The sequence below is a fragment of the Sphaerodactylus townsendi genome, linkage group LG04, assembly GCF_021028975.2.
Source record: "Sphaerodactylus townsendi isolate TG3544 linkage group LG04, MPM_Stown_v2.3, whole genome shotgun sequence".
Taxonomy (NCBI): Eukaryota; Metazoa; Chordata; class Lepidosauria; order Squamata; family Sphaerodactylidae; genus Sphaerodactylus; species Sphaerodactylus townsendi.
In genome coordinates, this window is record NC_059428.1 from 87,649,618 (window position 1) to 87,676,953 (window position 27,336).

The 27,336-nt window shown below is 40.0% G+C and overlaps 2 protein-coding genes across 2 annotated transcripts in view; both read right to left on the reverse strand.

The window, feature by feature from the left end:
- Window positions 1-10,963, reverse strand: part of CLCN4 (chloride voltage-gated channel 4) — a 52,882-nt gene extending 41,919 nt beyond the window's left edge. The window contains exons 1-3 of the mRNA XM_048493371.1: window positions 10,882-10,963; window positions 3,382-3,533; window positions 2,116-2,215 (exon numbers count right to left, since the gene is read on the reverse strand). Of these exons, the coding sequence (XP_048349328.1) occupies window positions 2,116-2,215; window positions 3,382-3,525 (244 nt within the window). The 5' untranslated portion in view covers window positions 3,526-3,533; window positions 10,882-10,963. The remainder of the gene's footprint in view (window positions 1-2,115; window positions 2,216-3,381; window positions 3,534-10,881) is intronic.
- A 3,040-nt stretch (window positions 10,964-14,003) lies between these two features.
- The window catches only part of WWC3 (WWC family member 3), an 80,891-nt gene continuing 67,558 nt past the window's right edge, over window positions 14,004-27,336 (reverse strand). Inside the window, 9 exon segments of the mRNA XM_048494099.1 lie at window positions 14,004-17,218; window positions 18,741-18,868; window positions 19,274-19,504; window positions 20,238-20,330; window positions 20,637-20,801; window positions 21,229-21,382; window positions 21,966-22,117; window positions 22,624-22,788; window positions 26,912-27,104. Of these exon segments, the coding sequence (XP_048350056.1) occupies window positions 17,152-17,218; window positions 18,741-18,868; window positions 19,274-19,504; window positions 20,238-20,330; window positions 20,637-20,801; window positions 21,229-21,382; window positions 21,966-22,117; window positions 22,624-22,788; window positions 26,912-27,104 (1,348 nt within the window). The 3' untranslated portion in view covers window positions 14,004-17,151.

Here is a 27,336-nt window from a genome sequence, read left to right on the forward strand (position 1 = left end):
TGAATAAAGTATACAGTAGGAAGTTTCTTAGACCCACTTCAAATATTTAGGGGAAGACGTGCTTTAGTCATCTATTGTAAAATCCACGGGGAGCAGACATATTGCTTTGAAACAATCTCTATGTCAGAATCTCCTGGTATGTTACAGTTTTCAGCCCTCCTGCCAGCAACCCTCTCTTCCCACTGCTGCCAGAAATAACAACGGGAGAACATTTTAAGATTGCTGTTGGGTTGACAACATGATGCCATTTCGAGGAAAAATCCATAAGTGACATCTAGGAATCACTAGAAACCACTATGGTTTTACCATGCCTGGCAACCCTACTGCATGTAGAAAACTTATATGTCATGGAGAAAGCTGAGCAATCCCTATATTCATCCTAGGTTGGAAGACTTTACTACAAGCAGGCCTATGCAACTGAAACTGCTCTCTGTTCATTTGTAAGGCATGAACACATTCCACATTTGTAAGACATGAACACTTGTTACTACTAACTGCAAGTTCCACTAACTATTTTTAAAAAATTGATTTATTTCAGTTCACCTGTTAGGAGCAGAAAGCATGCTAACACTAAGTAACATTCACTTTAGGGAAAGGTGCTGGAACTAAAGGATGGTACAGTCTCTTTGCACAAAAGTTCTGTAGAAGGGGCAATAGAGCTAACAAGATGACTACTTTCCTCATGTCTATTCTGCTACTATTCCTTACCAAGATTGCTATTCTTAAGGATTCTCTTCCCTTTGGCAGCCTTTCTCATGCACATTCGTGTCTTTCTTTGAACTTCAGGTGGGGAACATGCACTCTCATTATGCTAGTAAAATAGCTACTTACAATTCCTATTTTGCCTTTCCTACCAAAGTATGGACTTCCTTACCAACAAAGAATATCCTTTCCTTTCCTAAAGCTACAGGCCTCATATGGACTTTACCCTAAAGCAACCTCCCCTCCATTTACACAAGGCCAGTTCTATCTAACAAATAGAACAGTATAGAAAAAAAGTACAGGCAGGGCAATGACCCCAGAACATGCAGGTGCCAGGTACAAAACCAGCTTATTCCAGAGTATGCTTCCAGTAATTTTGATTTACTGGAGCCATGCAAGATACTGACAACACTAAATAAACATGGTTGTGTATCACTCTCTTCCTCACTCCCTGTCTTTGTGTAAGCATTACATGTTGTGAGTGTATGAAATATTTGCACACCCAAGGGTGCACATTAGAAAGTAAATGCCATTGAATTTAACAGCACTTACTTTCACACAATCATGAATTGGATAGGGTAGTGGAGACTTCTATGTTTGAGACTATCAAACACAACTTTATGCACGTGAGAAGAACAAATAAGGTCCAGCAATCAGATTTACTGTGCCAATGTTAAGGACCTGCTAGTTGTAACTTAATTGTTCATCATACTCTAGCAGTTCCAACAGTTAATATTTGTGTATGTTGAAGACCTATGACAGAACTAAGCAGAAATTCTAAGAAGCCTCTCTTAACCCCCATTTTTAAAAAACATAACTTAACCCATATTGTATAAGAGTGGTCCATCAACTGAAAAGATTGAGAATTGAAATAGTGGCTGTTTCCTCCTCAGGAGGATGTGCAGGTCTCCAAAGAGTGCAATGTATCCAAACTGGACAAAGTGTAATATATCTTGCATTTATGTCAAATCCATTCATTAAAATCAAATATTTTCACCCTAACCTTAAAAATCTTTGGTGCAGCACCATCAGATTGACTGATGAATACAGTCCATCTAATTCACTATCGACTACGTTTTGATTCCCCCTCACCCGTCATAAAGTGTCCATTTATCAGTAACCATTTAAGTTACTCTTAATTAAGAGCCACATGAATTTCAAAGAAAGTCTATCATACTTGCTTATTGCCATATTTCCATAGAAATTGATATTAATTGTTAATGTTTATCAAGGTGCTCAGCATGATGTTTTACACATATCCCTTATAGTACAAAACCTATTCATATTCATCTCATCTTAACCATTTTGACATGTTAGGTATCACACCAATAAACTCAACCCCCCACCCCCACCCCCCCACCCCGTCTCAAGAAAAAACTCTTATGTTAGTCAACATGACTTTCTTGAACGTACCTGCTAGTAGTCCAATAAGAAGCATCACAACCCATCCTGACCAGGCATCCAGTAAGCTTTTGATGAATTCCCATATGGACTCCTTGCTTCTGTTTGTAATCTGGAAGAAAGATTGCTATTCAGTTGAAACACGTACACTTGAATAGCCCAAAAGTATCATTTGACTACTGACACGCGCTTGCAATAATAAGCAAGGATATGCAGGCATGCAGTGAATACAGATTTTTATTTAATTATGTATTTCATTTATACCCCATTTTTCTCTCCAATGAAAACTCAAAGTGGCTTACATCATTTTCCTCTTTTCCATTTTATTGTTAAAAACCTGCAAGGTAGGTTAGGTTGCATCATGTGAGCAAGCTCCCATAGTATAGTGGGATCTCAGTTCTGGACCTCACACATTCTAGTCCAACACTTCGACTACTCCACGACACAGGCTAAAGAAAATCCCCAATAACTGAAGCTCAGACGTAAAGGATAATGGAAACCTACAACACCGTGATTAATTTTAAACGCCAAAACTTCATTTTTATATTATTGCTGATATTAAGGCAGAAAATTATTCTAGAACATACTCACACAACAGCATAACATAATGCCAGATAAAATGTTTCTGACCATTATTTAAACCTTTGACATTTAAGTGTTTTAGGAGTGAATGTTGAGGCATGGGTGTTAGATGGTCAGTTCCTCCAACTATCTCACACTATCTCTCCCCGTTTTGCCCCTCTAGACCCCTCCTTTCATTGGAGGAGAATTTACTGGAGGTCCCTGGCCCAAAACAGGTTCGGCTGGCAACCATTAGAGCCAGGGTTTTCTCGGCCCTGGCCCCTACCTGGTGGAATGAGCTTCCAGCTGAGATTAGGGCCCTGTGGGACATCTGAGAGTTCTGCAGGGCCTGTAAGACTGAGCTGCCAGGCTTTTATATCATACCAGGGGCCTGATTGGAACATTGTTGCCTCCCATGGGGGTCTGGTTAGGGTTTTATCACCATCTGTTTTTCTCTTTTTACTGGTTTATTATGACATTTTTTAATTGGTACCACTGTGTCGGTACCGGTTTTATATATTGCATTATATTATTGTTGTGGTTTTATTCTGATGTTTGCCACCCTGAGTCCTATTGGGAAGGGCGGGATATAAATTTTAAAATAAATAAAAATAAATAAATAATTATTGTAATCATTTGTGGGTCAGATCTGCTAGCAGAGGGAAGTTGACAACTGCTAGTTCAGGAGGCTCTCTGAAGTGCTCCTGTTTCACTTACTTTTCTGTGTCTGTCTGTGTCACGTGATTTTTCCCTTAACCAATCAATAGTATGAAAATCTTCATATGTCCCAACATCAGGAAAAGGTTCATCCAAAAAATCCATCAAATTCCCAGAACCGTTCATGTCTCCTGCATTAACCATATTAGTACCTATAAGGAAGTAAAACAGAATTCTGGGTTTATATAATCTCAAATACAGAAACCATATTTATAAAAAATGGAAACAAAAAATAGAAACCAAAAAAAGCTTTCAAGATCAGCTTCCACAAAACAATGTGGTAAAAGTCATCTTTAAAAAGAGCTGAAAAATAAAGACCAGGGGAAACACAACAACAAATGTGAAAAAATAAAGGCATAAAGAAATCAAGGATAAATTAAAGCAGTATAGGGTCAGAACCAATGAAAAAACCCTCACTTTGCACTTTCAGTTTGGCTCTTGCTAGTAGCCAGTTTATATAATACAGGTACCTATCAGCTGTACCTGTTGTATGGCCTCTTCTTCATGGTACATAATGGGCTGCTTTCCCATTTGAACATATCAGCACTTTCTGCATATACAGAAGCCCCAGTTGATCCCAGCCCCTGACAGATCCCAGCCCCTGACAGCCCCTGACAGTAACAAGGAGCCATATAGATTATATAGATTGGCATAGTATGGTAGAACACACTACAGCTTGAATTACTGGTATCTTAAGTTTTCTTTTAAAAATCATATCTGGAGACTAGGAAAGACTTCTATCTGAAGCCAAGTCTGCACACACAGCAGGATTTGGTGGTAGAAGTAAGCAGAATGCAGAGATAGTACCATAGAATAAACAGTTCAGATTGTACCACTTCAGATTACAAGCAGGGAGTTATATTGTTCAAAGCTGCCTATAAAATACAGGTGAAGAACTAGTTTCTTCTGTGTTTTGTTTGTTAGCTTGTTTTAATTTTCAGAGTGTTTACATTAGGGAACATTCATGAAGTGTCTCTCCCTGCCTGCAATCTGAATTGGTACAGCTGATTTGCTATCTCATTCTGAAGCATTTGTGACTAGGCCCGACATCACAAAACTTCTCAAACCCAGATTAGCCAATATCAGGTCAGATGAACAGAATGTCAACTACTTGCATGTACAACCATGTTTTCCAGATTCTATATAAAATAAGCCTGTTTATAATAGCTCTTACTGTTCCTATCAGAAAAAAAGCCCATTCTAGCCAAAACAGATATTGAAATGAAATCCTTTATTTTGAAGCTCCTAGGGCTCATTTCCTCTTCCAACCTAGCCTATTTGGAGTTCATTACACTCTTCCTGAGTGTAATGATGACTGCCATCATCATTTTGTTTTTAGCAAGCACTGGTTCACTGGCTCTTACCCACCTGTACCTCCTTTGGTAAACACTTGTAGTGACCTTATGATTCTATAGTAAGTTCCAGTCTGAGAATGGTAACACACTCATCGGGGAGATCAGCAACTCCTTTAATTAATAAATATTTATGGTACCACGAAATAGATTATCTGTCCCAAAGACATTGTCCACTTTGTGGATCCCCCCAGAGTTCACGTTGGCTGCCTCATATGAAAGATATTACAGATATTATATACCTGCCAAAAAAAAAAACACGCCTATGTTTGCAGGTTTCCTCCAGGAGCAGTGGTTGCTGCTATGGTAGAAATTGGAGGCTGAGGAATTACATTAGGAAGTTTTACAGCTACATTGTCATGCTTTGTTTATAGAAAATACAGAATGTTACAGGAGTTCTACAGGTTCTGGAAACTCATATTGATACCACAACTGGAGGTCACATATGAAATTCACATTGCCCTGGTTTTTTACAGGTGTTCTGGGGCTGTCATTCTAATTCAACTCTTGTGTCTAGTGTGGTTTATGCACTGAATGAATAGTGCTTGAGAAAGCATAGTCTATCCTACCTGTCCTGTCAACATAATTTGGGTTATTTTACAGAACATATAGCATGCTTTATTCTTTAGTACTTTTAGTGCAGGATTCAGTATTTCTCCGCTCCCCTGATCTTTGAATAGGGGAGAAAAAGCAAGTAGTCAGTGCCTTCTTCCCACATACTGACTTAGGTCCCATCACTCCTCTGCTGGTGAAAGCTTTATGCCAGAGGAAAGTTATTTTGTCAGAAGAATGAAGTTGCAGGATCCAAACCATTCCTTTAAAAAAAAAACTTTGAAGCCCATCTCTATGGTACTGTCGAAGGCTTTCACGGCCAAATTCAACTGGTTGTTGTGGGTTTTCCGGGCTGCGTGGCCATGATCTGGTAGATCTTGTTCCTAACATTTTGCCTGCAACTGTGGTCGGCATCTTCAGAGCTATCACAGATACACTGTGTCCAGTGAGAAGGGAATGTTTAGTAGGGTATATATTGTCCATGTCCCAGGGTGGGGAACCAGTCAGTGAGTGTTTGAGTGGAACTTGCTATGCAAAGGTGTGGTCAAGACGTAGGTAAGGGGGGAGGTTCTCGGGTTCAAACCCCCCCCATTCATGTCCGAAGCTCCGCCCACCCGTTTGTAGGTTTTTAAAACACTTTTAGTGTTTTTTTGGTTTTTGGCCTGCAGGGGGCGCATTGTTTAGGCTAGCAGCACCAAACTTTCAGAGATTGTCTGGGGGACTCTCCTGGTGATATTACCCACGTTTGGTGAGGTTTGGTTCAGGGGGTCCAAAGTTATGGACTCCCAAAGGGGGGTGCCCCCATCGTCTATTGTTTCCAATGGGAGCTAATAAAAGATGGGGCTACACTTTTGAGGGTCCGTAACTTTGGACCCCCTCAACCAAACTTCACCAAACCTGGGAGGTATCATCAGGAAAGTCTCTTACTGATACCACCCAGATTTTGTGAGGTTTAGTCCAGGGGGTCCAAAGTTATGGACTCCCAAAGGGGGTGCCCCCATCCCCCATTGTTTCCAATGGGAGCTAATAGGAGATGGGGCTACACCTTTGAGGGTCCATAACTTTGGACCCCCTGAACCAAACTTCACCAAACCTGGGTGGTATCATTAGGAGAGTCTCCTAAAGATACCCTAAAAGTTTGGTGCTGCTAGCTTAACAATTGCACAGCAGGCACCCCCCAAATTTCCCCAGATTCTCCTTTTAAATCCACCCCTTTCGGCATGGATTTAAAAGGAGAATCTGAGGTCCTCAGTTTAGAAGAAGAAGAAGAAGAGTTTGGATTTATATCCTCCCTTTCTCTCCTGTAGGAGACCCAAAATAGCTTACAATCTCCTTGCCCTTCCCCCCTCACAACAAACACCCTGTGAGGTGGGTGGGGCTGAGAGAGCTCTGAGAAGCTGTGACAAGCTCAAGGTCACCCAGCTGGTGTGTGTGTGAGTGTACAGGCTAATCTGAATACCCCACAGCTCAAGCGGCAGAGCCTCCACAGCTCAAGCGGCAGAGCAGGGAATCAAACCCGGTTCCTCCAGATTAGAATGCACCTGCTCTTAACCACTACGCCACATTGATAGTGATGCTGTTTCAAGGTGGGTGATAATTTACCCCAAAACAGCATCACTTTCAATGTTGTTTAACTGGGGACCCCAGATTCTCCCTTAAAGGTGGATTTAAAAAGAGAATTTGGGCTCTAGTTTAAACACCATTGAAAATGATGCTGTTTGGTGGTGGATTCCAGCATCACAGTGGCTGCCTGGGGGAGGGGGGGCACAAAACTCAGATTTTGCACTGGGCTCCATTTTCCCTCTATGCCTCTGCCCAGAGGGGAGGGCAGAAGGAACTGCCAGCTGCCGGCTGGGAGCCCAGCTGATGGGGGGCAGGGGAGGGAAGGGCGGGGGAGTCTGCCATCCCCGGCTTTGGAGAGCTGCTTTTATAAGCGCTAGGCTGGGGGCAGGGCATGGGGAGGCGTGGCCATGCTCTAGGGGTCAGTGGGGGTGGGGCCCCCCAAACCCCCTCCCATAAAAAATCTATACCTACGTCCCTGGGTGTGGTTGACTGCATTGTAGCTACACCTTTGCATAGCAAGTCCTATCCCAGTGATGGTGACCAACTGCCCAAATTGCAACCCAAAACCCACTTATGTATCGCAAAGTGCCAATATGGCAATTTATCCTGAATACTGAGGTTTTAGTCCTGCATGCACCAGCCGCTCTGTCCTTCACTGCTCTGGTGCCTCCGCCCCACCCACTCCAGCAAGTCCCGTGAGCACCGCTCTGAGCCTCTCTAGCATCTCTGCCTCCCCTGCGCCCCCCCTCGGGCAGCAGCCACCTGGAGCAAAGGCACCAGGCCCACCAGCCAAGTCCTCCCTTCTCACCGCTGTGTGCACATGTCGTGCTCAGTGGCCCAGGCCAGCGTAGATGTGTGTGTAGGGAGGGTGTGATTTTTCACCCCTACGTGACGAACAATGTGAGCACGTGCCCACAAAGAGGGCTCCGAGTGCCACCTCTGGCACCCGTGCCATAGGTTCGCCATCACTGTCCTATCCAAACACTCGTGAACATGCCAGCTGTGAACATGCCAGCCACAGTTGCAGGCGAAACGTTAGGAATAAGATCTACCAGACCATGGCCACACAGCCAGAAAACCCACAACAATCCATCTCTATTCTTTCCCCTCCCCATTTTTGATTTAAACAAGGCACCTTGTTTAAATCAAACACCCCTTTAGGGTGAACAGAATTTGTTGAAGGGGGTGAACAAAATTTTCCCCAGCTTCAAAATGAGCCCCTGTTGCAAGAAGACAGCATCTCCCTCCTCATTAGTTTTACAGCTGCCATGCCAATGTCAAAGGATAGGGCTAATCAATAGCATCACATCAAAGGAAGTTGCTACCCTTGATGACACAGCATGAAAGCAGGACAAGTCCTGAGTGGTAAAAATCAACATTTGTGGAAGTGTCCACACAGCCTAGTAAAATATTATGTGGGACAAAGCATTTGGATTAAGAGCTTCATGAAAAGAGCATAACTTTGAAAGTGAATTTATCCAACAAACTTTGAATAAGGATACATAATCCTGTTTGTAGCTCATGTATGGATCTGCTCTTTCTTCTTAACCCAGCAATTTAAACAGGTTTGGCAAGTCTCTCCTCCAACTTTCCCCTTCCTATCCCTTAGCTTTGGTGGCAGCCTCAGGGTTCCTAGACTTGAGCGTAGCTTTTCCTTCTGGCAGATTGCAATTCTTGTTACATTAAGAAACTGTTCATCAGTTTGTACTTGTTGATAGAAGTTATCTGAAATCACCTGATTAGAGTTGGAAGAACTAATTCAAAAACTAGCTGCAATGCTGGCAGCCTCAGAGCACCAAACCACTGTAAGACAGACCTCTGCTAGGACATACACAATTTGCGCCACATAGCCAAATACTCTAAGCCACACCTGCCAACAGGATTGCTTGGTGCTGTGATGATATATGCTTGAGTCTGACTGAACAATGGCAAAACTTTTGACGCAATGATCTGGAAAACTGAATACACAAGAATAAAATTTCAGGTCAATTGTTGAAGAGAGAAGAGGTTCATCAAGTGTGAAGGCCTGCGCTTAGATATATCCAAGGCAGAAAGACAGCATTTGGGGCAGGAGAGGGGGAGCATTTTAATAGCTATAGTTCACAATAACTATGACAGCAGCAAAAGGTAGACTTTGTTTTGTATAATTGCCATCTCTAGCAAAAAAAAAAACATCAACAGACTTGATGAGAAATCATGATCCAGAAAAAAATTCAGTTGTAGTCTGAAATTGGAAGGGGGGCACTTCACTCTACGGTCTCTAAATTGCACCTGTGTCAACAATACCAAGTGGTGAGGAAACACAACAAATGGCTTTTTAATTATGTGGACTGAATTAAGGGAAGGAAAGGTTACAAAGGAAATTGTAGCATATGGGGTGAGCTTCTATACACACACACACACACACACACACTAATAATAAGCAAGCAACATAAATAAAAACAAAGTGCAACTCACATGGCTAGCAGCAGTAGCTATAAGTTAGGAATATTTACAAGGTGAAAAATCTTTTAAAAGTTTCCAGAGCAAGATCCAGAGATTCTTAGGTGTCAATTAATTGATTTACAAAAGCTCAAACAAACCAGCACTGCTGCATAATAATACTCTTTCAAGCAATCAGTTTAAAGAACTCAGTACACTGAAGAACATTAAAATTCCTCATTAAGGATTGTTATCTCTTTACAGATAAGAGCACCCACTAAACCTAGACTTTGGGATGTTGTCCAACTTCATACAAGGCTTCAAGGGCAAGTCATTTTTGGTGTGAATTGGTCATAAGAATTTATTTCTTCACTATTGAATGGGGAAGGAGCAGCCATCATGTGCCAAGCAGAACTGGATACTGAGTCTGAATTAAGACATGGTTTAAATAAGTTCTAGAGTAATCTGGTATAAAAGTCCATTTGTATATACATATTATGTTTCCGGAAACACATGTCAAGGTAGCATCCAGGTAAGTACAAGAGTGGTCAATCAGAAGGATGTGTTATAGCTGTCTTTCCTAAAGCCCATACCAGAGGAAAGTTCAGCCATGAGGAGGATCACTGGGTTATTTGTTTTCTCTCGTTATACTAGGATTATTCTTAGTGTGACACAGACAACAGTAATTTTTGCCAAAAGGATGTTTTCCATATAAGATATCATTAAGTTCTCATGCCTCAGTTTCATGACGGTATTTCAGTGTCTTAAGTGACAAAAGTACATGCAGAATTACAGAGCCTTGAGCATTACTATCTGCTATACTGCTGTAGCTGAGTCATTCTTCTTCCACAAGTAGGTAGGTTTTACCAGGGCCTTTAAAACCACTAGAAATTGAATAGTGTTCTAGTGTTGCAGTAACTCATACTCCTTTGTATTCAAACCCATTCTGACAACCAACTGTATACATTACTTAAAATGTTCGGCATATTAAATAGCTGAACACTCTCCCATAAACCAGTCACGCAAATCGACATACGTCTCAATTAAAAAGATCGAATTTGGATTTTGATCTCCACAGTCAATATGAGAAGCAGGCCATTTAATTCAAAATGTTTGTTCTTCCCTCAAGAAATTTCTTCGTCACATTTTTACTGGATGTTAAAATTGCCTAAAATAAAACAAAATGTCCACATGACCAATTAATTATGCATGAAATTCAGTAGCCTGGTTTTCCCTGTAAACATTTTAGAGGACGGGAAAGATTCTCTCTAATGACTAACGTCTGGCTAAACTCATTTAAAAAGATTAAATATCAGCCTGGTAAGACAATTATTCCCCTGTGGGCAAACACGACTGGAAATTCCGCTGGCTGCTTAACAGAAAGCACTGACAATGCATTGCCTTCAGTTTCTGGCAGCATTGCTTTTAAATATGCCAGCCGGAAGATCTGGAAAGCAAGTAAACAGCCACTGCACCTGCAAGCCTCTAATTCACACATATCTTCTGTTGCTGTATTTCCAGAGAGAAAACCTGTTTAGCAGAGGTTGATTTCAAAATAAATGCACAGGCAAAAGATTAGCAAATCACGCAGCAAAGTCTAATTTCCTCTTACCTGCAGTGCAACATCATTTAATTCAGCCCCAAAGATCCTGACAGCATCCCTCTTCCCTGGTATGGCTGCAAAGGCAATGATGTCATATGGAGGAAGCAGTCATGGTCACATGACTGCATGTTCTCTTTACGGAGATCTGATGAGAGACAGGCAGCAACTGGTTCATGATCCCACAGATTTAATCAAAGGCTGTTCACACTTCATCACATCTTCAAAGTCCACAGTGCTGTGTGTGTTTATTTGTTTACTTAAAAAAACATATATATATTTTCAATTGGATGTGTAGTACATTACTGGTTTTTTAAAAATACAGTTTCTTTTAATAGCCACTTTTATCTGTGGAATGTGAAATGTTCAAACATTTATGGAACTATTTTTATTCCAGGCTCTTCTGTACATTGGCCAGCATAGATAGATAGACAGACACACACACATGCACGCACGCATAAGAACATAAGAACTAGCCTGCTGGATCAGACCAGAGTCCATCTAGTCCAGCACTCTGCTACTCACAGTGTCCCACCAGGTGCCTTTGGGAGCTCACATGCAGGATGTGAAAGCAATGGCTTTCTGCTGCTGCTGTTGCTCCCAAGCACCTGGTCTGCTAAGGCATCTGCAATCTCAGATCAAGGAGGATCAAGATTGGTAGCCATAGATCTACTTCCTCCTCCATAAATCTGTCCAGCCAGCCCCCCCTTTTAAAGCTATCCAGGTTAGTGGCCATCACTACTCCTCCTGTGGCAGCATATTCCAAACACCAATCACGTGTTGCATGAAGAAATGGTTCTTTTTATTAGTCCTAATTCTTCCCCCCAGCATTTTCAATGTATGCCCCCTGGTTCTAGTATTGTGAGAATGAGAGAAAAAATTCTCTCTGTCAACATTTTCCACCCCATGCATAATTTTATAGATTTCAATCATATCCCCCCTCAGACGCCTCCTCTCCAAACTAAAAACACTGCAGCCTCTCCTCATAAGGAAGAAGCTCCAATCCCTCCAACTTCATCTTCAACCGTTGCCCTCTCCTCTGCCTCCTTTTTTTTATCATCTCTTTGATATATCCTTTTGAGGATGTGGCAACTCAGAACTGAACCACAGTACTCCCCAACTTTCACCATGGGGAATTAAGCCTCCCACTGCTTTATATAAAGGCATGACAATCTTTGCAGTTTTATTATCAGTTCCTTTCCTAATTATCCCCAGCATAGAGTTTGCCTTTTTCACAGCTGCCATGCATTGAGTTGACAATCCCATGGAACTATCAACTAAGGCGCCCAAATCTCTTTCCTGGTCTGTGACTGATAGCACTGACCCCTGTAACGTGTATGTGAAGTTTGGATTTTTTGCCTCTATGTACATCACTTTGTATTTTGCTACATTTAACTGCATTTGCCATTTCTTAGCCCACTCACCTAATTTATAAAGGTCTGCTTGGAGCTCTTCATAAAGGTCCTCTTGGAGCTCTTAGCTTGGTTCTCACTACCCTACATACTTTGGTATCATCTGCAAACTTGGCCACCACACTACCCACCCTTAGTTCCAGGTCATTTATGAGTAGGTTAAAGAGCACTGGTCCGCAAATGGATCCTTGGGGGACACCACTCCCGACATCTCTCCATTGTGAGAACTTCCCATTTACACCCACCCTGCGTGTGCGTGTGCATGTGTGTGCGAGAGAGAGAGAGAGAGAGAGAGAGAGAGAGAGAGAGAGAGAGAGAGAGAGAGAGAAGGTGTCTATTGTGGGGAGGGGAACAGAAGGTGATCCAAAGGGCAGGTGCACAGCAAAACTCAGGTATACTCTACCAGAACAAGCCCGACTGAGCCGTTGCCCAGCCATCCGAAGTCAGGTAGCTGAAAGCGATTCTCCTCTTTTTGTAGTCTTGCACACCATCCCTTCCTCAGTAGTTAAAGCTTTGGTGCTGTGAGTGCCTATTATCACTGATTTTCCTTCTCCCACCTCCCACCCCTGCAAAGAAGATTATTAGGCAAAAGCACATCTTAATTAGCTTCTTTATTTGTGGCACTCCTTTGGGTTCTGCTGGTTTCTGTTTGACATGCTGGTCCCTATCCTACTGTGTCCCTTTCATCTCTGACAAGAGCAATTTTGGTACAGCTGCATTTTGGTTTGTGTTGGCTGGCCAAGGATTGAGTTAGCTGGAAATCGTGTGCCACACAACTACTATACCCTGTTCCACAGAAAGATTATAGTAGGGTTGTATATTCCTCCACTACAGAACAAAGCATGCTGGACCTTCTCTGTTGTAGAATGCTCTGCTGGGGTCCTAGTGCCTACCTAGCCCTGCTCCCCCAATCCATTTGAAAGTTTGATAGTAAAAATACATTTTTGGATAAATGTTCTTATATTAAAGTACCATGTTCAGAAATGCACAAAATAATGGTTTTGCCAAAAGCAGCACGTAAAAATGCATGATAATTCTCATATTTGTTCAGGACTATATTCTAATGCAGAAGCATACAATTTATTCAACCTCAACTGACCAAACTATTGTCTTTCTTTCCAACAGAGTGTTTGGTAGAGGCTTTGGGTGCACATGGATTCAAAATGGTATCAGGGAATCCAGTAGGGAAACTGCCCTGCCACTTCTTTCTTCTGACTTGTTCAATTTTGGAAGAGCATTTTGTCACAACTGCCCGAGATAGATTTTGAGGGCATGCAGACAAAAGGATATGCTCACTTCACTCAACCCCAAAATCCAGAACTGCGCAACTGAATAGAGTTATGTTGATCTTGAGGAAGACTAACTGCTCAGCATTACCTCTGAGATACTAGCAGCGCCCGCTGGGGCTTGCCTTGCACTAACTGTGTGGGGTCAAATAAAACCTTCATCCCCCCCCCCCTTTCCAGTCCTTTCCCAGCACTTGGGCCAACTTCTGTTCTAGGTAATGACCGAAATTCAAATTATGCCACAAACACTTGGAAAAGTTCAGGCTGATAGAACTCATAATGCCCTGTTTGTGGCTTGTCCTGAAAAAAAAAATTAGCCCAGATCTTGAATGTGGCCAATCCACAACAAATGAAATTCATGATAAGGTTCCTTTTTAATGTCATTTATTTAATTATGGATGTAGTTAATTGTAACACATATACACAAAGGGCTGTATTTATGACAAGAATTTTTTTATTTTTGCAGAATACACAATCAGAAACTGTGACAAACAAGAAATGAATACTGAAAAGTATATTATTTTTAACACACTAAAATAGTATTCATTTTGACAGTCAAACTCTTGTCCTCCCTTAACACTAGAAACACTGCACAGTGACCATCACTAAATAACCCAGCAACACTTTCCAACAGGGAGTTCCAAAAGTAGGCAGAGTTCCACCTATACCATTTGACTTAACATACATTCACAAACAAAAGCTGATTGCAAACTTTTGCAAAAAAAATGTCAAAATGTTTAAACAAATTGTGGTCATCACACACAAGTATAATGATGATGAAAATTGCTTTGTATATGCACTAATTATATATCTAGACATTGAAAAACAAAATAGGAAAAGCTTCCATTACTACATTCCAAAAGAGCATCAAAGTTGCTGAAACTTAATTCCAACAGATCAAGGATTACCCTGTACAAGAATGCAATAACTCAAGACCATTTCCCTGATTACTTTTGGTAAATACTGACAATTAAAATGGCAGCCATTGTAAACAAATTATTTTCATCCCTCCTAACTACTGAAAATAATGTTATTTTCCTTTAGGCTTCCAACCCAGTTTGAACAATTTATTCCTGCTAGCTTTTAATATTCTGGGATCAATATTTAACACACCAAAGAAATGCAGTAGAACAGACATTAATTTCAATGCCAAACATTTTTATTTTCATTGATTACGTTGCAAGTTTTTCAATCAGATAAAGACAGAGATGTGATTCACAAAACCCAATTTCATGTTAATTTAACATATTCAGACATTATCTGAATTATAATTATATGCAGCATATTTTGCTTAATCACTATCACAATATGACAATGAAGGTTTAATAGTTTGCATAAATGTAACACTATGTTTGTGTTCCAAAGACTACAGGGAATGTGGATTTGTTTCTGACACACTGATTACTTTCTTTGGTATCAGTCAGTAAGTAAAAACAAGTTTGACTTGATGGTGTCCTACATAAAAACTGTATAGATTTTACAAAAAAGTAGGCTCATTTTTGTAGGACATGATTCTTTGGAAAACTGAAGCTGAATATAATAGCATAACACTTTCATACACTTGCAAGACACAAAAAGTGGCACTTTCAGGAATTTAAGGTGACAGTTCAATGTTAATAAACTTTAACAAAAAAGTACAAGCAATGGTTGCACAGGCTAAGGGAACTTTTTCTTTAAAGCTAAGAAGCCCAACTGAAGAACTGATCTAAGGGGACATTTAATGTCTGAATTTTAGTACATACTGCCATTTTACCAATAAAGGAATTTTAGCAGGGGTGAGCATCCAATCATCTGTGGACTTTCTTGCTTTCTCTTCCTGTTGCGTTTCCTTGAACCCCCCCCCAACACCAACTTTGGTCTGAAATAAGTAAACCTTCAGGGCCACTACTGAAACAAAGTAGGATCTACACTGGTTCCAGGCCATGGACCATCCAAAGAGATTAATCCATTATTAGTGTTAGAAAAATGGCAATGTCCTTAAAAACATGCATGAAATGTAAGGCCAGAAAAAGCTACCAGCCAATGAAAATGAGGATTACCATGTCAAATGAGTGATATAGAAGAAAAATATAAAATAGAAATTAACAAATTGAAGAACTAGTAACAAGTTTAAAATAAACAAATTCACAACTAGTACTTTGGTTTATATTTGACAGATTGTAAAAGCACTCCACATAATAGAATTTGAATAGCAGCATTTGTTTAATTCTGAAAAGCCCTGGTTTTCATTCCAAGCAATAACAAAAAAACAAAAACCCAGCAGGTTTCTGGTAAACAGTAATCAGAAAAACACTGAAAAAATACAAATGATTTTCTGCTAAGGCTCAGGAATCAAAAAGGACTAGAACAAAAACTGAATTATTCTGCAGAGTAGACAAAGCTCTGGCCTCAGGTAAATCACAGCGAAAAGCCACATTATTTTTATCATGCTTTTCCAAACAAGTTGTTGTTTGTGTTCTATCCACACTATATGAAATGGGCCCCACTTTACTAGTGAAGTAAGATTAAGCATCAGATGCAAAACCATTTTTTTGAACCATACTTTTAAGAAAGCAATATTCCACTGAACGTAAAAAGCTTGGAATGTAAGACTTAGGAATAAGGAAGTGAGTAGTTCTTTGATAACTGGGATGATTTCCTGAATCTGGACTAAATGATTTCTGTAACATATGCATTAAAAAAATTCTATTTATACTATATTACTCATTAATACAGTAAGCTCACAAGCCCCTTTCCTAAAGCAGCTAAATAGAGACCTGTCACCTTGTTCCTTCCCTCGTTAAACACAAAAAAACCCCCAACATGTTAAAGTCATAACAGACATATTTGGCACCACTGAAATTAGAACAATCTACTAATGAAGGATAAGAAAATATAGGTTCACTGTGCAATGTTTAATGGTGTTTTAATTGACTTTTTTTTAAAAAAATCAACACTGCAGGTGATATTTTGATTCTAGACAGTGCCAAAGATACATGGTACAATATAGGATACAGACAGCAAAGCTGATTAAAAAGTGACAAATAGAGAACATAGTATTTTCATTTCAGCTTCAGAAACAAAACCAGCTCAATGGTTCCATTCTACTGTATGACAAATACTGAGTAACAAAATTTCAGTCTTTAAAATACATCTTAAAGTAAGATCATTGCTTTGTTCCATGTTACAAAAGGGAAAGGAAAATAGAGTTACTATAGAAATCTAAAATTACAATACCGAAAGTGAGATTTTGCACTGAGACTCTCAAGCTTTTGTTTTACCTTGTCTTCCAGCCTCTTAAGTCAAATAAAATGGCATAAAAACTGTACATGCTCTAACAGGATAGTTGATTTTTCTCATATAAAATAAGTTGTCATCAAAGATGTCAATTTCACAACAAGGAAAAACCAAGCCTTGTCGTAGTCACTATTATAAAATATATATGTATATATTTATATATGTGTTTTTGTTTACTTTTATTTTTTTTTACAAAATGTGTATATTAATAGTCTTTGCACAACAATTTTACAAAATAAATTTAACTAGCCTAGTAACTTCATCTTAAGAACAAGCAGAGAATACTTCATGTTTACAAAGTAAACACGTCATACATCATCAGCTGGCAGAGGAGGTATATTGATCCTTGGCCTTGTAAAGAATGCCATCTTCTCCCTGAGAAAAGGGGGAGAGATTACTAATCATGACAGTTCTCAACCCCACCGTTATAACAAACAAACAGACCTATGCTCAATCTATTTAAAGACATCAAACACAAATTTCAGTACCATACATTCTTTAGCGGTTTCACAGGGCAATCTGGGGAGGGGGTAGTTGTGCCATGGCTCGGGACAGCACAGCCAAGACACTACCACACTGCTCCAAAGAGGCTTGCTGCGCTACGGAGAGAAAGCCAAAAATGACATTGTTCTTTCCCCTTTGAAAATGGCCTATGTATTTTAAGGGGCTGTGCCACTGATTTTCCTGGCATAAGTCTGGGCTGGCAAATAGGGGCATTCCCAGGCCAAAAGGGCTCAAGAAGCCAACTAAAGTTGATCCCACCCCCAGGAATGTCCCCTTCAGTGCCAGTGTGGGCTCTTGCTCTGGAAGAGTGCTGCTCAGGCTACGCTGGCGCCCAGGCATCAAGCTGCCATTGCACTAGAGTAAGTGCTCCTTATGCCGGCACTAGTGTCACTTATACCAGCACTGGGATCATGCCACCTCCTGAGCAGTTTCAACCCCTTCAGGATTCATGCTGTTAAAGGACCAAGAAAGATCCACCTCATTTGTCAAATTACACAAGACGTGAGAGTGTTTTATTTTAATACTCTTTATATAACTATTGTACATTTGCTACATTAGAAGTAAGTCTCTATTTGTAATCTAGTAAATTTAGCTATAAAATGTGTACATGTTTTTGCATAAGGCAAACAACAAAAAATAAAAATGTGAACCACTAGAAGACTTGAAAACATGATTTTTGGATTTTACACCCGCCACAGGGTAAAAGGTTTTGTTCTTATTTTATTACTAACAGGGTTACAGTTTTAATGTCTGCGAAAAATCTTAAGCACTTTTTTAAAATTATCCTGCTTACTGAATGTACAATACTGGCTTTTTCCATTGTTGTTTATTTTTGTAATCCAGTCTTGTTCCATTGTTTGCTATATGTATTATGCTAGTCACTTTTGCCCTGTTTTCTAATTCTGTAATTAAACTTGAGTCTCAGTGAAAAAAAGCATACTATAAATGAAGTAAATATATAAATACTTTGAAAAACATTCTTCCCGTCACTGGACAAATAAGCATCTATAAAAGTTTTCCAAATATCTAAAAATATGTCGATGTGCAGTTCTCATCTACATCTGATACATTCCAATGTTGATCAGATTGTAAAATCCAAAATCCACTGGATTACTGGAGGTGGACATTTTCTCTTATCAACAGCAAGGACATGGAGGGCCATTTTTGTTGACCATCCATTAATATCCAAGCAAATAATTTAAAAGTATATACGTATCCTCAAAAATTAATGAAATCACTCCCACCCGAAAAGACCTCATAACTAGACAAACACAAAACATATCTTTAAGAGGCACATCATGCAAGTTACAAGGCCACTGGGTGTTGTGGGTTTTCTGGGCTGACGCAGGGGCTGAATTTCAGACTAACATATTAGATGCATCTCATTCCTTACCGAAAGGTCTGCACCTGAATAGGTTCTTTCTGGTTTTGACCACGTAGCTGGTACACTTCTTTGGATGCCTTCTTGAGCAATTTTTCAGCTGCCTGTTGTTGACGATGCTCAAATTTGGTCTGTCTTGTCTAAAGACAAAATATAGTACTGCACACTTTATGCATAAAAGCATTAGATGTATTATAAAAGTTTATTTTCTATGTTGGAAGGAATTCTAGGGTCAGCTACTTTTCACACCTTCCCAAGGACAAAATCAAGTTCATCCTAGCCTACTGCCCTCCCACAATTTTCTAACAGTGTCATTGTCCAGACGACTGTCACTTGTGTTTGAAGAGCTTAGAAATCAGCACATTTGCAGGACAGGAGGAAAAAAGCCCAGCTACACAAAGATTGACCCCATCTCTGTCTCTCTGACACTGAAATTAAATATTCTGTAACATTTAAAACTCTTGTAAAGTCAAATTGCTTATCTCAGTTATTTTATAAACATCTAAACTTGAACACTGGCTTCTGCAGACTCCAAGGTGAATTACCTGCCTCTCTGCTTCCCTCAGCAAATTTCTGAATCGGTCGTCCCGAAGGACCCAGTGAGGCAGGTCAGTTTGCCCTCTTCGCTGAGCATCCTCCAGCCGCTGCTGCAGCTCTCTCAGAGTGCATATGTCTTCATTCAGCTGCCTCTGCTTTGTTCTGATGGCCTGGAGATCCAGCTCCAGGTCTAGCGATGTCCTTTCCATGAGGTCTGCCAAAGATGACCTGCAGGACTGCTGAAATATTAATAAGAAATATGGCGGTAATACAAAATCCATGAACAGAAGAGCAAACAAAAACAGTGCCAGACAGCTGAAATATGAGGTGCATTTTTTCAGATTCTCTTATCTTTTTTCAGATTCTCTTATCTTACATCATGTGGTCTTCCTAACAAGCCAAATCAGTTCAACAGAAATTACACATTGGTTCACTACTGCAACCATTTTTTCATGATTATAATTCACAATCCCTAACCCTGGCTTGTACTTGGATGGGAGACCTCCAAAAAATAATCAGGTCATGCCACGGAGGCAGGCAACAGCAAACCACAGCTGAACATCAGCTGTGATTTGATGGCAAAAAAAAAAATCAAATTTACTATATTGTTACCTTTACATTATTAACAATGAGTACCCAGCTTGCCGGAAGCAAAGTATAAGACAACTAGGGAAGAAAGAGGCTGGATGAACATATGTTGGGAGTGTTTTGATTGCGTGTTCCTGCATTGCAGGGGGTTGGTCTTGATGGCCCTTGGGGTCTCTTCCAACTTTGTGATTCAATGAAAATGGCTAACACCCTGTGAACACAGTCTGCTTAGTAAACGCTATGATGTGACATCATCCCATGGGTCTGTAAGGATCCAGTACTTGCACCTTTCCTTTTTTAGATGGTCAAAATCCCTCTTCCTTTCCCAAAATGCCTCAACAGTACAAAACCACTGATAGTACCAGATTCACACACATGTCATACCTGCTTATAACGCAGCGTTCGCCTTTCCAAAGTATTTCTGATGAAGGGTGACTTTCTAGGTAAGGTTGAACTGTCACTGTCGCTACGGTACAGCTGATAGAAAACGATATGATACATCAGTTGTCAGTAATAGGAAGAAGCAGTAACAAATTGCCCCTTTTGCATTGAGGATACCACAGATCCTTCCCACCCAAAACTGCCTTTGCTGTTCTCCTGAGGAACTGAAATCTCAGATTCTGCCAGGAAAAGGGACCTGAAAGGTTTTAAGCAACTAAACCTGAGGCTATCAGAGTCATGTGAAGATGCAAATAATTCCTGGGTATCAGACCTAGAGAAGGAATTTAGGGACAATGGTCTATGATTGGCCTATGGCCAATGTCATATGTAATTTCTACTTACTCGACAAACATACTGATTTCGTGCACCAGGAGAGAATGTCTGTGAGCGAACAATAGTGCTACTGCGAACAAATGCAGATCCTCGAGATCGACGGCCAGTTCTGCTTTTGTGAAGCAAAGCCATTTCTTCTGGGAAGAGATCTTCTGTGTTGGTTTCCTTATCCACCTACATCAGATTCAAAATTATATGTTCCATTCCAGTTCTTCCAAAAGCAAAGCACAGCCCCATTTCACGTTGTTTATAATATCCACTAACAGTAAACTGGTCAACCCCAATGCTGATCACTAATATGTAAGGCTTGGAAAGCTATACTAGACCACCCAAAGAACTGGCAAGATCAGGAAAGTAGAAGTTGGAACACGAGAGTCAGGATGGCACAGTGATCAGATTGACTGATTAGGATATGAAGACTAGGGTTCAAGTCTTCACAAGAAGATCTGTAGCATAATGTTAGACCAATCACTTGCTTTCATCTTAACCTTCTTTAAAGAATCAATGAAATAAAGGAGGGCAAAGTCAAGCTGAGTTGCTTGGAGGAACAGTGCGATCAAAATGCAATGGAGTACTAATTCCAGATATTATACATGCATACCTTTAGAGGAGGAGGCTGGACTTTTCCAGAGGTATATTCATCAGTCTGAGCTGCAAACATATGTAATGTTTCACCACAATAAGCCTCTGGATAATGAGGACTGGTCTGTGTGCAATTACTACAGCCACTGTCAACAGATTCTGCTTGCCAACTCCTGCAAGCAAAAGACAAGAATCATATGCAGAACAAGTGGAATGTGTCTGTGTCAGTACATTTCACACTTGCTTCCATGTACTTCGCTTTTGGATGGGAAGAGACGCATAATATTAGGAGCAAGTGGATGCTTGCACAAGAATTATTAAATTTTATTATTTTCCCAGAACCTAATGCAAATGACCACAAAGTAGAATAATTAGATAAAGATGACTACTGCTACTGCCACTGCTTTGTTATAAATCTATCAATTCAGACTTCCAAAGGTTAACATGAAAAGTTATGGGAGTAACAGGTAGCAGCATCTAAATAGTGAATCAGACACAGAGTACATGAATTAAGACTAATTCTATGTCTACTTTTGTCCCAACACTTCCTGTTTCCTTACTTACTTCTCCCAAGACTTGTTACTTCTACTAATGTCCCAATAAGCAGGTTTTTGCTTTTATTAATGAATACTTTTTCCCCTAAACCTCTCCTCTTTTCTTTCAGATACATACAAGATTTGACACCCTCTTTTTCTGCATGGAATCTCAGTCTTAATCTCTGCTGGTTCTGTTATCAGCTCTATTTTAGAAAGTTACCTCTCTGATACAGCTTCCACCTGATCTTCCTTTTGTTCCATCTCTAATAATTCCTCTTCTGTGTATTCCAGTTTCACTGTCTCCTTTGCCAGTTCTCTTTCTACAGCTTTCAGTTGAGCTTTGGTCTTAGCTAACAGCGCAGTCACAGCATCCTGGAATACAAAATGATATTAAAAACACGTGCTACTCTCTTTCAAGACAGAATCATAATTAACTTTTCGCTGGGATTATAGGGATAACAGAGGGAGGGAAGATGACATGGTACAGCCCGATCTCACTTGGAAAGGAGATGCTACAAACAAAAGCAACAGAAAACCATCTCGCTTCTCACTTGCCTTGAAAGCACCTTGCTGAGGTCCCCGTGAATTAGCTGTGACATGACAGCACTTCACACACCAAGGGATAACAGAGTGCAAAATGCAGTAAACCAGCTATGCAAAGCAGGCTACATTACTTTAGAGTTTAAATATGGCAATTTGAAATGGCTCAGATTTTTCAATGAGCCACTTTATTTAACAGTTTGGGAACATTATGCTATAATCCCAATACTTTAAAAAATGTCACTTATGGATATTAAGAAAACCTTTCTCATCACACAACAAGAAAATATACATAAGAAATCCTACTTCTTGTTTAAAAGGTTCATCCATGACCATACCATTTTCACTGTAGTTTTGTTTTCAGAACGAGAAGTACTTTCTTCACTTTTGGAACTGTCCTTAGTCAGCTGACCATCTGAGCCACTGAAGATTTGGATAGGATACCAGTCAAGCTGCATCTCACGCAAACTCTCAAAGCCGGCTAGGCTGATCTGAGCAATGCCCTTTGAAGATAACAAAGCAAGATGAGTCAATCTGTCATCAATAGTGGAAACATTTCCTATACACAAGACTGTTCCCTAAAATAGGAAAGGCTCATTAGAATTCCCAAAATGGGTTTGCATGCATTATTTGACAATACCTGTCTCGTCGAAGGCTTTCACGGCCGGAATCACTTGGGTGCTGTGTGGTTTCCGGGCTGTATGGCCGTGTTCTAGCAGCATTCTCTCCTGACGTTTCGCCTGCATCTGAGGCTGGCATCCTCAGAGGATCATCTTCAGATCCTTACGATCCTCTGAAGATGCCAGCCACAGATACAGGCGAAACGTCAGGAGAGAATGCTGCTAGAACACGGCCATACAGCCCGGAAACCACACAGCACCCAAATACCTGTCTCCTTTTTACTAAGAGCAAATGGAGTCTATCTTCATATCAGGCCTGTGAATAATGGAGGGTGAGTTAGTGTCTTACTTCAGGCACAATATAAAATCATGGTTTATTTTAACTGTGGTTAGCTTAGGAAACCAAATCTCATAGGTCACTCATTTCTGATTTGAGAACAAGCATGGTGCAACAAGAGCAGTGGTCTCTAATCTGGAGAACTGGTTCGGATTCCCCACTCTTCCGAATGTGCAGCAGACTTCTACCTGGTGACCTGGATTTGTTTCCTCATTCCTACACATGAAGTCTGCTGGGTGATATTGGACTAGTCACAGTTCTTCGGAACTCTCTCAGCCTCGCCTACCTCACAAGGTCTCTGTTGTGGGGAAAGGAAGGGAAGGCGTTTGTAAGCCACTTTGAAATACCTTACAGGACAGAAAGGCTGGGTATAAATCCAAACTCTTCTTCTCCTCTACAAATGTTGGTTTCATCAGTTGTGATCTTTGCCCCCCACCTCTCCAATGGAGACCCACTACGTAAGCACAGAGCAACCAAGCTCTTACTTGAACTAGAGAAATGTTGGATTAGAAAAAAAAACAAGAGGGTTTGCCAATGTCACAACTTTCTAGAATGTCACACCTCAAAGGACAGAATCATAAACAGCCAAATGGCAGGTTTTATTTTCCACTTGAGAAAGGAAGATGAGAGGATCTTGGGACAGGGAAGACAATGAAGACGAAGGCAAAAAAGCTCTTCACTTTGGATGGACATAAGACATGAAGGACTAGGGACTCCATCTTGCCCACTGGACAAGGGCCAACGGGGAGAAGTTCCAACTCTTAGGACTAAGGTAATCATGCTAGTTATCCAATGCAAATTCAAAAAACACTATCAGCATTAATTATTTAAATTTTCTTATATTTTGAATGTTTAAAACTTATTCTCTGTAAACAGAACATGCCTATTAAGCCTTGATATCCAAAGGGCAGTAATGAGGGCAGCCAGTGTGTACGCTTGCCATCTCTTGAGCACAATGGTTTCAAATTGGGCCACTGCAATAGCCTTAAATGACAACACATACAGGGCAACTCTAGATGTGCAGCTCTTTCTAACAGGAGATACTCTCAGAGTTTTTGGTGGCGGCAGCTGTTACTTTGTTAAAGCAAATCTCCCCTGGATCAAGATCAATACTTTTCCTTACGTTACAATGTCTCTTAGAGAATAAATGGGGAGAAAAGACTGAAGTAAATTAAGAGGAAAGAAAAAGGATGCACTATAAAGAAGAACGCTCTTAATGTCAGACAGTTTTCTTCTACCATATAGAGGATGGTAGAGTGGAGCACAATTCCTAAGAGACATTATGAATTAGATCCTTTCTGGCCCACACAAGAGGGTATTCTGTTCTACCTCTTAGCCTAGATTTTTAAATGATATGGAGGGCTGATGAAGATGGGGTAGATGGAAAATATCTGATTCTTAAGTGGAGCTTTGCTTATAGTTCCTTGGATTCAATTTGTATGTGCAAATAAAAAGTTATTTTAAAATCCTAAAAATATTTTCGGTATTATTTTCCTTCACATTTACCTCTAATTTTTGTGCTTCATAACCACATACCAGTAGGGGGCTATTTTGTTTAAATAGAATGGGTATTATTATTATTATTTTTTAATCTGAATGGTATGAAACAATTTAGCAGCTGTGCAAGACTATTCAGAAATACTAACTTTATTTCTGAACCCACAGGGAAAAAAATTAGAAAATATGTTAAATATTTGTTTTATTGTGTTCGCAAAAGAATGCTCCCTGGAGCTGTGTTTAAACAGGTGGATAGAGCATTACAGAGAAGTGCTTAAAATAAATATAGAAAACAGTTTAAATTATAGCAAATTATTCAAAGAATTTGGTGACAAATGCACATTTATAGTCTGTGGTGCGTTTAAAAAGAAATTCTTAGGCAAAAATGTTAAATATAGATCTTTGACATCTTCCATAATTATGGGCATCCGTCAGGCAGAAAAGGATTATTATAGGGCTTTAAGCAGACATGCACATTTAGCTTTAAATTATAGAGAAGTTAATTAGCATATTATAACTACGCTTTAATAGTCAAAACAACAGTAACAACAATAATATTGGCTCTTTTTCTTTTGAAATCAATCGTTTTTGCTACTTCTATGAAAGTGATTAATTAGTTATCTTTTCCTCATTAATTAGACTGCATCATTTGCGAACTGTGAAATTCAGAAAAAAATTGTATGCATTCCTACTGCTAACCCTAGAACTAAATTTGCTTAAGTAAAAGGACCTGGGTGGAAAATTTATCCTTAAGGAGAAGCATATTAGAAACTACATATTGTTCATACTGAACACTTAGCACAGACATTCCATTGTAATTTAAGTAACAACTCTGTGGGAGGAAAATCACAATTTTATAGAGAGTGTGTTCACTATCCCAAGTTAAATTCCAATGTATCTCAGAGTAACCTCATGTCCCACAAATCAATCAATTGGGGGGAGGGGGGTGTTGAGGCAAAAGGCAGTTTGTTTCACAACTTCCAGAGCTTTCTTCAAACATTCAAAACCTGGATATTCTCACAGGAGATACAATGTTTCTTCTGTTTAGATACCCCCCCCCACACACACATATTTAATATCTCATACCAGTTTACGAGCAATGTCATCAGGTACTCTTTCTGTGAAAAGAGGGACTCTATCTCTTCAGAGCACTTAATAATGCTTCCCTGAAGCAGTGTTTCCTGAAAAACCTCATGGGGGATTTACCTCCAATTTCCCCATCCCTTACAGTCTGAGGCGTACACACACGCATTGCAAATTTTTCCCATGATTGTTTTATGACAAACTGCTGTTTTGTTTGCAGAAGAAACTATAAGCAGCAAGTGCTGTACTTTGTTTACTGTTGTATGGATGACAGTCCTGAAATTTATAGTGGTATTTTTCTATGTTTTCCATTAAAAAGTGAATTTCTCTCCGCCCCCGCCCCCCCAATGAGTATGGCTGTACTAGGCTAGCCTGATTTCAATCTCAGAAGCTAAACAGGGTTGGCCCTGGTTAGTATTTGGATGGGAGACCACCATGGAATACCAAGGTTGCTAAGAAGAGGAAGGAAATAGCAAACTACCTCTGACTATCTCTTGCCTCAAAAACTTTATGGGATCACTATAAGTTGGCTGCAACTTCATGGCAAAAACAAACAAAAAACAAACTATGAAACAGAAGCTATATATCTGTATCTACAGCTATCAATCTATCAATCTGAAGAAGGGTTGGATTTATATCCCCCTTTTCTTTCCTATAGAAGACTCAAAGGGGCTTACAAACTCCTTACCCTTCCCCCCTCACAACAAACACCATGTGAGGTAGAGAGCTCAGAAGAACTGTGACTACCCCAGGTCACCCAGCTGGTGTGTGTAGGAGCGTATAGGCTAATCTGAACTCCCCACATAAGCCTCCACAGCTCAGGCGGCAAACCCGGTTCCTCCAGATTAGAGGAAACCTGCTCTTAACCACTACGCCACTGCTCCTCCTCTACCTATATCCCTCCTTTTTTGCTTTGTTGGAAAATTGTATTTTAACATTTAGATTACATTGTATGCTACTCTCAGCTACTGGAAAGACAGACTGCACATTTTAAAAATAAAATAAAAAAACAAACTGGAAATTCCATTTAAAATTGCAAATGAAAAAATATGCAACTAATTCAAATTTTCAGAAAAGGGCACCCCTTACCAACAATTCTTCTTGTTGCTGCTGGCCAACTGAACAGATATAAAGCTGTAGCGATTTTAGCTTCAGGATACTTGAATGAACAGGGATTTGGAAGACTTCATTAAATATTAAGGGAGTTTGGAATTCCAAAGCTCTAGAACAATGAGTGGTTGGAGAGCCAGACTCAAGAGATGGTAAATATATTCTTACACGTCTGTAAACAGGAAAATAAAGTCAACATTTTTTCAAATGGTGGCATTACAGTCATTTTAAGTAAGGTGGCATTACAGTCATTTTAAGTAGCTAAGGAAAATGAAACAAAACACAATTCCCACTATTGCATCTCAAAGTTCTCTAATAGATGGGAAATATCTGATCCTTTCTTTGTTTATTTGTAACAGAGGTCTGTAAATATTTGTAAATCAGAGGCCTGTAAATATTTGTAA